A 12,019-nucleotide genomic window follows, 5' to 3' on the forward strand; every position below is an offset into this window, starting at 1 on the left:
ACTCATCTAATACACTGTAATGAGTTGGTTTAACTCATCTAATACACTCTAATGAGTTGGGTTAACTCATCAAATACACTCTAATGAGTTGGGTTAACTCATCTAATACACTCTAAGGAGTTGGGTTAACTCATCTAATACACTGTAATGCGTTGGGTTAACTCATCTAATACACTGTACTGAGTTGGGTTAACTCATCTAATACACTGTAATGAGTTGAGTTAACTCATCTAATACACTGTAATGAGTTGGGCTAACTCATCTAATACACTGTAATGAGTTGGGTTAACTCATCTAATACACTCTAATGAGTTTAGTTAACTCATCTAATACACTGTAATGAGTTGGGTTAACTCATCTAATACACTCTAATGAGTTGAGTTAACTCATCTAATACACTGTAATGAGTTGGGTTAACTCATCAAATACACTCTAATGAGTTGAGTTAACTCATCTAATACACTCTAATGAGTTGAGATAACTCATCTAATACACTGTAATGAGTTGGGTTAACTCATCTAATACACTCTAATGAGTTTAGTTAACTCATCTAATACACTGTAATGAGTTGGGTTAACTCATCTAATACACTCTAATGAGTTGAGTTAACTCATCTAATACACTGTAATGAGTTGGGTTAACTCATCTAATACACTGTAATGAGTTGAGTTAACTCATCTAATACACTGTATTGAGTTGAGTTAACTCATCTAATACACTCTAATGAGTTAAGTTAACTCATCTAATACACTGTAATGAGTTGAGTTAACTCATCTAATACACTGTAATGAGTTGAGTTAACTCATCTAATACACTCTAATAAGTTGTGTTAACTCATCTAATACACTCTAATGAGTTGGGTTAACTCATCAAATACACTCTAATGAGTTGGGTTAACTCATCTAATACACTCTAAGGAGTTGGGTTAACTCATCTAATACACTGTAATGCGTTGGGTTAACTCATCTAATACACTGTACTGAGTTGGGTTAACTCATCTAATACACTGTAATGAGTTGAGTTAACTCATCTAATACACTGTAATGAGTTGGGCTAACTCATCTAATACACTGTAATGAGTTGGGTTAACTCATCTAATACACTCTAATGAGTTTAGTTAACTCATCTAATACACTGTAATGAGTTGGGTTAACTCATCTAATACACTCTAATGAGTTGAGTTAACTCATCTAATACACTGTAATGAGTTGGGTTAACTCATCAAATACACTCTAATGAGTTGAGTTAACTCATCTAATACACTCTAATGAGTTGAGATAACTCATCTAATACACTGTAATGAGTTGGGTTAACTCATCTAATACACTCTAATGAGTTTAGTTAACTCATCTAATACACTGTAATGAGTTGGGTTAACTCATCTAATACACTCTAATGAGTTGAGTTAACTCATCTAATACACTGTAATGAGTTGGGTTAACTCATCTAATACACTGTAATGAGTTGAGTTAACTCATCTAATACACTGTATTGAGTTGAGTTAACTCATCTAATACACTCTAATGAGTTAAGTTAACTCATCTAATACACTGTAATGAGTTGAGTTAACTCATCTAATACACTGTAATGAGTTGAGTTAACTCATCTAATACACTCTAATAAGTTGGGTTAACTCATCTAATACACTCTAATAAGTTGGGTTAACTAATCTAATACACTGTAATGAGTTGGGTTAACTCATCTAATACACTCTAATAAGTTGGGTTAACTCATCTAATACACTGTAATAAGTTGGGTTAACTCATCTAATACACTCTAATAAGTTGGGTTAACTCATCTAATACACTGTAATGAGTTGGGTTAACTCATCTAATACACTCTAATAAGTTGGGTTAACTCATCTAATACACTGTAATAAGTTGGGTTAACTCATCTAATACACTGTAATGAGTTGGGTTAACTCATCTAATACACTGTAATGAGTTGGGTTAACTCATCTAATACACTCTAATAAGTTGAGTTAACTCATCTAATACACTCTAATAAGTTGAGTTAACTCATCTAATACACTCTAATAAGTTGAGTTAACTCATCTAATACACTGTAATAAGTTGGGTTAACTCATCTAATACACTCTAATAAGTTGGTTTAACTCATCTAATACACTGTAATGAGTTGGGTTAACTCATCTAATACACTCTAATAAGTTGGGTTAACTCATCTAATACACTGTAATAAGTTGGGTTAACTCATCTAATACACTGTAATGAGTTGGGTTAACTCATCTAATACACTGTAATGAGTTGGGTTAACTCATCTAATACACTCTAATAAGTTGAGTTAACTCATCTAATACACTCTAATAAGTTGAGTTAACTCATCTAATACACTGTAATGAGTTGAGTTAACTCATCTAATGCACTGTAATGAGTTGAGTTAACTCATCTAATACACTCTAATGAGTTGGGTTAACTCATCTAATACACTGTAATGAGTTGAGTTAACTCATCTAATACACTCTAATAAGTTGAGTTAACTCATCTAATACACTCTAATAAGTTTAGTTAACTCATCTAATACACTGTAATGAGTTGAGTTAACTCATCTAATACACTCTAATAAGTTGAGTTAACTCATCTAATACACTGTAATGAGTTGAGTTAACTCATCTAATACACTGTAATGAGTTGAGTTAACTCATCTAATACACTCTAATGAGTTGGGTTAACTCATCTAATACACTGTAATGAGTTGGGTTAACTCATCTAATACACTGTAATGAGTTGGGTTAACTCATCAAATACACTGTAATGAGTTGAGTTAACTCATCTAATACACTGTAATGAGTTGAGTTAACTTATCTAATACACTGTAATGAGTTGGGTTAACTCATCAAATACACTGTAATGAGTTGAGTTAACTCATCTAATACACTGTAATGAGTTGAGTTAACTCATCTAATACACTCTAATGAGTTGGGTTAACTCATCTAATACACTGTATTGAGTTGGGTTAACTCATCTAATACACTGTAATGAGTTGGGTTAACTCATCTAATACACTGTAATGAGTTGGGTTAACTCATCTAATACACTGTAATGAGTTGGGTTAACTCATCTAATACACTCTAATGAGTTGGGTTAACTCATCTAATACACTGTAATGCGTTGGGTTAACTCATCGAATACACTGTAATGAGTTGGGTTAACTCATCTAATACACTCTAATGAGTTGGGTTAACTCATCTAATACACTGTAATGAGTTGGTTTAACTCATCTAATACACTCTAATGAGTTGGGTTAACTCATCAAATACACTCTAATGAGTTGGGTTAACTCATCTAATACACTCTAATGAGTTGGGTGAACTCATCTAATACACTGTAATGAGTTGGGTTAACTCATCAAATACACTCTAATGAGTTGGCTTAACTCATCTAATACACTCTAAGGAGTTGGGTTAACTCATCTAATACACTGTAATGCGTTGGGTTAACTCATCTAATACACTGTAATGAGTTGGGTTAACTCATCTAATACACTGTAATGAGTTGAGTTAACTCATCTAATACACTGTAATGAGTTGGGCTAACTCATCTAATACACTGTAATGAGTTGGGTTAACTCATCTAATACACTCTAATGAGTTTAGTTAACTCATCTAATACACTGTAATGAGTTGGGTTAACTCATCTAATACACTCTAATGAGTTGAGTTAACTCATCTAATACACTGTAATGAGTTGGGTTAACTCATCAAATACACTCTAATGAGTTGAGTTAACTCATCTAATACACTCTAATGAGTTGAGATAACTCATCTAATACACTCTAATGAGTTGAGATAACTCATCTAATACACTGTAATGAGTTGGGTTAACTCATCTAATACACTCTAATGAGTCGAGTTAACTCATCTAACACACTCGAATGAGTTGAGTACATAGTTAGACAGAGAGGGAGAGAAAGAGACATGCTAATGAGTTCTCTCATTTACTGTCAAGACAACAAGATTTAGACATGCTTCTACACAAAATATGTTTGAAGTTCTCCAGTCCACCCCCCCCCCCCCCCCCAAACCCCCCTAACCCCAATCTTTAAATCGTCTAACTGATAAGCAGTGAGAGAGAATTCTCCAGTCTGAGCCCCACCGAGTCTTGACCCAGATACCCAAGTAATATTAACGCTCATCCAGTTTGACAACGGCCAAGATGCTTTCCTTTCAAGTTGAAAGAAACACACCGTCTCTTTCATTTCAAGCCTTCCTGATAGGCCAGCAGACATCTTTAACGTGTTGTTTTCAATACAACTCATCCGTTTCAACTAACCCAGAATCATCGAGAAGAGAGAGAGAGAAGGAGAAATAAGGAGAGAGAGAGAGAAACACAGGGGAAAGAAGATACACGAATGTGGAGAGAGACTCCCCAGGTTGCTGTAACTCTCTGTCAGAGACATGTGTGTGTGTGTGTGTGTGTGTGTGTGTGTGTGTGTGTATGTGTGTGTGTGTGTGTGTGCGCGTGCGTTCGTGCGACAGTTGAACATTTTATCTGTCGTCTAGAAGGAGGATCTATCTATTTACCCCCCCTGTCTTGTGCCAATGGTTGCGTTCCAGGTCAACCTTCTTGAAGCATTACTGTCTGTCAATCTCAGAAGATTTCTCAATGTTGTTAAAGTGTTAACATATTATTAATGTGGTTCCTGAGACATAAGAAGTATTTCTCCAGATGGAGTGAGAACAGCAAAAAAGACGATTTTCTACCAGCGGAGGCCTCTGTCGTTGTGAAATAGCGCTGGCGACAAGGAGGATTATGGGTAAACAAACAGACGTCAACACAATTCCCTGTGCTCAGATCAAAGCAAAAACACAAAAGGGAACTTTCTCTCTTGCTCTCTCTCTCTCGCTATATATATATATATATATATATATATATATATATATATATATATATATATATATATATATATATAGTATCTCTCTCTCTCCCTCTCTCTCTCACTCTTTAGTCAAGAATAGTCCAATTATCCCGTAGTGAAGTAGGATTACCCTGGAGACAAGGCAGAGTTCAAAATTAGTAAAAACAAAAACCAGGAAATTCTTCATGATATAAAATTGTTTTGTTTCCTTTCTGCAGACAGTAGAGACACAAAGGTCCTGAATCTCTGTAGCCAACATGAAAGCCATGTTGGGTCCCACTTTAAAACCAACAACAACTTATACAGTCTTAATATAACATCAGTAAAACACTACACAGATGGGTCTGAATCAGTGGAGGCTGGTGGGAGGAGCTATAGGAGGAGGTGCTCGTTGTAATGTATGGAATGGAATTAATGGAACGGAGCCCAACATGTTGTTTCCATTTGTTTGATGTGTTTCATACCATTCCATTAATTCCATTCCATACATTACAATGAGCCCATCCTCCTATAGCTCCTCCCACCAGCCTCCATTGATCCAAACAGTGTACTTCAATTCACTACAGATGTAGGACCTTCATTTGAGCCATTTTTCTACAGCAGGAATGTAATCCTGCAGCAATAGGACATTTTAATTATTATGTTGATTATAATTAATGGTAATTTTTGAAGGGCTTGATAAATGTTTTGTAAGGGAAACCTTAAACCTTAATTACTCTACAACAGGGTGATCAAATTAAGATTCTACATCTGTAACATAGTAGTAGTAGTATTAGCAGTGGGGGTGGTAGTAGAAAACACCAAGGGGTGATTAGGTTTAAAGTAATTTATCACTTATTCACCTACCCATTCCTTCACCAGACAAGTGAATCGAGAACCTGTTCTAATTAAGCAATAAGGCCCGAGAGGGTGTGGTATATGGCCAATATACCATGGTTTAGGGCTGTTCTTGGGCACGACACAACATGGAGTGCCTGGACACAGCCCTTAGCCGTGGTATATTGGCAATATACCACGAACCCCCGAGGTGCCTTGTTGCTAATAGAAACGTTCAACTTTCAGCCAATCAGCAGTCAGGGCTCGACCACCCAGTCTATAATTGACAAATAACAGCCTGGCCGAAAGGCCATAACACACTTACTACATATTACTCCAGGCTGTCTGTTGGCCTGATTCATGACGACAGGAATCACTGTCTGAAGTAGCAGGGTCTCTGTGTTACTGCGACACTGTCTGGAGCCTGTCTGATCCATCTCTAGATCCCTCTCTCCACATCACAATCACAAGCTTCAGTTTTCAGGAGTGTGCGTGCGTACCTCTCTGCCGAGCTGTCCGGCTCTATGAAACGTATGAGTGGCGGAGCAGAGAGGGTCTCTGTAGCAAAGATGCCTCCCTGTAGCTGGACCCCAAAGCCGTTTAGAGGGTCTCCTCTCAGGGTGATCTCACTGCTCTCTGTGTGGACGATCTGACCACCAGGGCCCACTGTACTGGATGCCAGTGACACAGCTGGAGAGAGAGAGAGAGAGAGAGAGAGAGAGAGAGAGAGAGAGAGAGAGAGAGAGAGAAAGAGAGAGAGAGAGTGGGGGTGGTGTGAACGATCTGAGAGACAAGGCAAAAATATCCTCCGTGTACAACGTAGAACACCAAATAATGCATGCAGAGCAGAATTAGGCCGATACCCACTAATTATCAAAATCCAGAAAAGAGCCGTTAAATTCTACAACCACCTAAAAGGAAGTGATTCACAAACCTTCCATAACAAAGCCATCACCTACAGAGAGATGAACCTGGAGAAGAGTCCCCTAAGCAAGCTGGTCCTGGGGCTCTGTTCACAAACACAAACACACCCTACAGAGCCCCAGGACAACAGCACAATTAGACCCAACCAAATCATGAGAAAACAAAAAGATAATTACTTGACACATTGGAAAGAATTAACAAAAAAACAGAGCAAACTAGAATGCTATTTGGCCCTAAACAGAGAGTACACAGCGGCAGAATACCTGACCACTGTGACTGACCCAAAATTAAGGAAAGCTTTGACTATGTACAGACTCAGTGAGCATAGCCTTGCTATTGAGAAAGGCCGCCGTAGGCAGACATGGCTCTCAAGAGAAGACAGGCTATGTGCTCACTGCCCACAAAATGAGGTGGAAACTGAGCTGCACTTCCTAACCTCCTGCCCAATGTATGACCATATTAGAGAGACATATTTCCCTCAGATTACACAGATCCACAAAGAATTCGAAAACAAATCCAAATTTGAAAAACTCCCATATCTACTGGGTGAAATTCCACAGTGTGCCATCACAGCAGCAAGATTTGTGACCTGTTGCCACGAGAAAAGGGCAACCAGTGAAGAACACACACCATTGTAAATACAACCCATATTTATGCTTATTTATTTTATCTTGTGTCCTTTAACCATTTGTACATTGTTAAAACACTGTGTATATATATATATAATATGACATTTGTAATGTCTTTACTGTTTTGAAACCTCTGTATGTGTAATGTTTACTTTTAATTTTTGTTGTTTTTCACTTTATATATTAACTTTGTATGTTGTCTACCTCACTTGCTTTGGCAATGTTAACACATGTTTCCCATGCCAATAAAGCCCTTGAATTGAATTGAATTGAATTAAGAGAGAGAGACAGAGAGAGAGAGAGAGGGAGAGTTGGAGAGAAAGAAAGAGAGAGACAGAGACAGAGAGAGATAGAGAGAGGGAGAGAGAGAGAGAGAGAGAGAAAGAGAGAGAGAGAGACAGAGAGAGATAGAGAGAGGGAGAGAGAGAGAGAGAGAGAGAGAGAGAGAGAGAGAGAGAGAGAGAGAGAGATAGAGATAGAGAGAGGGAGAGAGAGAGAGAGAGAGAGAGAGAGACAGAGAGAGAGAGAGAGAGAGAGAGCGAGAGAGGGGGAGAGAGAGAGAGAGAGAGAGAGAGAGAGAGAGAGAGAGAAAGAGAGAGAGAGGGGAGAGTTGGAGAGAAAGAAAGAAAGAAAAGAAAGAGAGAGAGAGAGAGAGAGAGAGAGAGAGAGAGAGAGAGAGAGATAGAGAGAGGGAGAGAGAGAGAGAGAGATAGAGAGAGGGAGAGAGAGAGAGAGAGAGAGAGACAGAGAGAGAGAGAGAGAGAGAGAGATAGAGAGAGGGAGAGAGAGAGAGAGAGAGAGAGACAGAGAGAGAGAGAGAGAGAGAGCGAGAGAGGGGAGAGAGAGAGAGAGAGAGAGAGAGAGAGAAAGAGAGAGAGAGGGGAGAGTTGGAGAGAAAGAAAGAAAGAAAAGAAAGAGAGAGAGAGAGAGAGAGAGAGAGAGAGAGAGAGAGAGAGAGAGAGAGAGAGAGAGATAGAGAGAGGGAGAGAGAGAGAGAGAGAGAGAGAGAGTGAGAGAGAGATAGAGAGAGGGAGAGAGAGAGAGAGAGAGAGAGAGAGAGAGAAAAGAAAGAGAGAGAGAGAGAGAGAGAGAGAGTGAGAGAGAAAGAAAGATAGAGAGAAAAGAAAGAGAGAGAGAGATGGCATTCTACACCATTAAAAAACAAATTCCAATTTAAATAACTATTACAATTTGGCTAAAACTAATTGAATGTGTCATTGAACCAATTGCACTTTATGGCAGCGAGGTGTGGGGTCCACTTGCAAAACAAGATTTCATCAAATGGGACAAACACCCCATTGAAACCCTGCATGCAGAGTTCTGTAAGATTCTCCTACATGTCCAGAGGAAAACTACAAACACTGCATGCAGGGCAGAATTAGGCCAATATCCACTATTAATAAAAACTCAAAAAAGAGCAATTAAGTTTTGGAAACATCTAAAATACAGTGACCCCCTCTCATATCATTACCAAGCCCTGCAATGCCAAGAGCTGAGCAAAGAAAAGAGTCCCCTCATCCAGCTGGTCCTGGGGCTGAGTTCACAAACCTGTTCTACTAACACACTGAAGCCTCAGTCCCCTCATCCAGCTGGTCCTGGGGCTGAGTTCACAAACATGTTCTACTAACACACTGAAGCCTCAGGACCAGAACATCCAATCAATCAGAGTAAACCAAATTAAAACACAGTCAAAACAAAACTACATTGCTTATTGGGAAACACAAGCACAAACACAAAGCAAAATGCAGTGCTATCTGGCCCTAAATCGACAGTACACCGTGGCTAACTATTTGACCATGGTTACTGATCAAAACCTTAGAAAAGCAGCCTTGCCATTGAGAAGGTTAGACACAGGAGAACCTGGCTCCCTGTAGAGGAAAGGCTGTGCAACCACTGCACAACAGCAGAACCTGGCTCCCTGTAGAGGAAAGGCTGTGTAACCACTGCACAACAGCAGAACCTGGCTCCCTGTAGAGGAAAGGCTGTGCAACCACTGCACAACAGCAGAACCTGAGACGGAGCTGCATTTCCTGACAAAATGTAAAAAAAATATTAAACAATTAGAGGGTGTCGTTTCGCCAAATTTGAAACCCTTATTCAAGATTTCAAAGACCTCACTGACGAGAATAGGCTACCCATCCTGTTGGAGGAGGACGCAGAGAGCTGTGGGTTGGCAGCGCACTACATTGCTGCCTGCCATAAGATGAGGGACAGTGTCTGACAGACCAATCAATCTGCACATGTCCTCTACTGTATGCTTATTGTTATTGTTGAATGTATGGTTATTTTGACCCTTGATATTGGTGTTACTGTTGTCCCGTTGACAATTGTTGATTATTTTTTATTTCCATATTGTAAATATCCAAAGTAAGCTTTGTGTCACGCCCTGACCATAGAGAGCAGTAGGTCAGAGTAGAGCAGTAGGTCAGAGTGTGACTAGGGGGTGTTCTACTCTTGAATTTCTATGTTGGTGTGAATATGGTTCCCAATTGGAGGCAGCTGATGATCGTTGCCTCTAATTGGGGATGATACTTAGTGGGGTCCTTTTCCCACCTGTTGTGGGATATTGCAAGTTCGTTTTTTTTTTGAAGGCTCACTTTAATAAATATGTGTAACTCTACTCACGCTGCGCCTTGGTCCGCTCATTATGTGTACGACTAACGTGACACTTTGGCAATATCTACATTGTTACGTCATGTCAATAAAGCGAATAGAGAGAGAGAGAGAGAGAGAGAGAGAGATAGATTTCAGACAGAACACATACTATCTACCCTATCAGGAGTGACCATCTCTACTTCTGGAAAGCAACTAGGTGTGCAGGGTGTTGTTTCAACCCTGCAGTAAAACACCTGATTCAGCTAATGAAGGGTCCTGGTAAGGTCACTAGCAAAACACATTTGCAGAAAATCCTGTGAGAGGGTAGCTCCCAGGATGAGGGTTGGGCATATCAAGACTAAATCAAATATGGATTAAATAGAATCACCAGAGCAAAGACAAACACAACACTCGCACAGTATTAAACTATGGAAAACAGAACCAGCATGATTACATCAACTACATGAAAATGGTGGAAATAACAGCACACTGAGCAGTATGATATCCTCCAAACTACAGATGTAGGATCTTAACTTGAGCCAGTTTGCTACGGCAGGAAAATAACCCTGCAAGGTTTGATACATTTTTCTTTAAACACTGCCCAGTGTTTTCCAGATATCTATGAAATATTAATCTATAATTACTTGCAATGTGAAGTGAAATAATGGGGTTTTTAAAGTAGATTTTTTTCTCCAATTTATGCTTTGGCCACAAATATGACGAGTCAACCTCAGTATTTGGATATGAGTTAATATTAACTTTTAAATGTGAAAATACAAACTTTAGAAGCCTTTTTCAACCTCAAATACACTACAAGTTTTAAAGTTTACCTACAAAAAGTTGATCAAATGAAGATCCTACACCTGTACCATAGTACTGTCTCTAGTGGATAGGGTATTGTAATGGGGGAGGGATTTGAAGACCATACAGTACGAACATGAGCTCTTAAGTTCTTTTTTCCTCTGTCGTCTCTTCATCATGGAGTTGCGTGGACTCATGGGGACAGCTGTACGGGGCAGGGTACTGGAGATCTGGCTGGTCGACCCAGGGCCTGATGTGGTGGTGGTGGTGGAACCGGGGGAGAAGTTGGTCGACACTAGGGCTGGAGAGAGAGAGAGAGAGAGAGAGTGAAAGGTAGACAGAGAGAGAGAGAGAGAGAGAGAGAGAGAGAGAGAGAGAGAGAGAGAGAGAGAGTGAGTGAAAGGTAGACAGAGAGAGAGAGAGAGCGAGAGAGAGAGAGTGAGTGAAAGGTAGACAGAGAGAGAGAGCGAGAGAGAGAGAGAGAGAGAGAGAGAGAGAGAGAGAGAGAGAGAGAGAGAGAAACAGAGACAGAGCTGCATTTCCTGACAAAATGTAAAAAATATTAAACAATTAGAGAGTGTCATTCCCCCAAATTTGAAACCCTTGTTCAAGGTTTCAAAGACCTCTCTGATGAGAATAGGCTACTGTTGGGGGAGGACGCAGAGAGCTGTGGGTTGGCAGCGCACTACATTGCTGCCTGCCATAAGATGAGGGACCATGTCTGACAGACCAATCAATCTGCACATGTCCTCTACTGTATGCTTATTGTTATCATTCATTGTATGGTTATTTTGACCCTTGGTTATTGTTGTTACTGTTGTCCCGTTGACAATTTTGATTCTTATTATTTTCATATTGTAAATATCCAAAATAAGCTTTGGCAATATGTACATTGTAACGTCATGCCAATAAAGAAAATTGAATTGAATTGAATTGAGAAAAACAGAGGGAGAGAGAGATGATGCAAAGAAGAGTCACTAAGGCTGCAGAGAGAAGGAGAGAAGTCATTTAAAAAAAGTGTCTGCTAATTGGTATTACTGTACATATTACTGTACATACTGTACATATTCAGAATGAATATATTTTATATATTATATTATATTAAGGCAGGAGATAAAGAGTCCGATGGACACTAATTCAGTGAGGGAGAGACTAAAGTCACGTAGATACTGACTCTTGGTGGACACCAATTCTGTAGAGTGAGGGAGAGACTAAAGTCACATAGATACTGACTCTTGGTGGACACCAATTCTGTAGAGTGAGGGAGAGACTAAAGTCACATAGATACTGACTCCTGGTGGACACTAGGGCAGTAGGGAGATAGAGAGACTAAAGTCACGTAGATACTGACTCTTGGTGGACACCAATTCTGTAGAGTG

The 12,019-nt window shown here is 39.4% G+C and overlaps 1 protein-coding gene across 1 annotated transcript in view; it reads right to left on the reverse strand.

Annotated features, from left to right (window-relative positions):
* LOC139412688 (glutamate receptor-interacting protein 2-like) overlaps positions 1-12,019 on the reverse strand; it is a gene marked incomplete at its 5' end in the record, with an annotated part of 110,889 nt that overhangs the window by 66,719 nt on the left and 32,151 nt on the right. The window contains 2 exons of the mRNA XM_071159349.1: positions 6,192-6,381; positions 10,777-10,941. Of these exons, the coding sequence (XP_071015450.1) occupies positions 6,192-6,381; positions 10,777-10,941 (355 nt within the window). The remainder of the gene's footprint in view (positions 1-6,191; positions 6,382-10,776; positions 10,942-12,019) is intronic.

Source organism: Oncorhynchus clarkii, chromosome 7, assembly GCF_045791955.1.
Source record: "Oncorhynchus clarkii lewisi isolate Uvic-CL-2024 chromosome 7, UVic_Ocla_1.0, whole genome shotgun sequence".
In the NCBI taxonomy this organism is placed as follows: domain Eukaryota; kingdom Metazoa; phylum Chordata; class Actinopteri; order Salmoniformes; family Salmonidae; genus Oncorhynchus; species Oncorhynchus clarkii.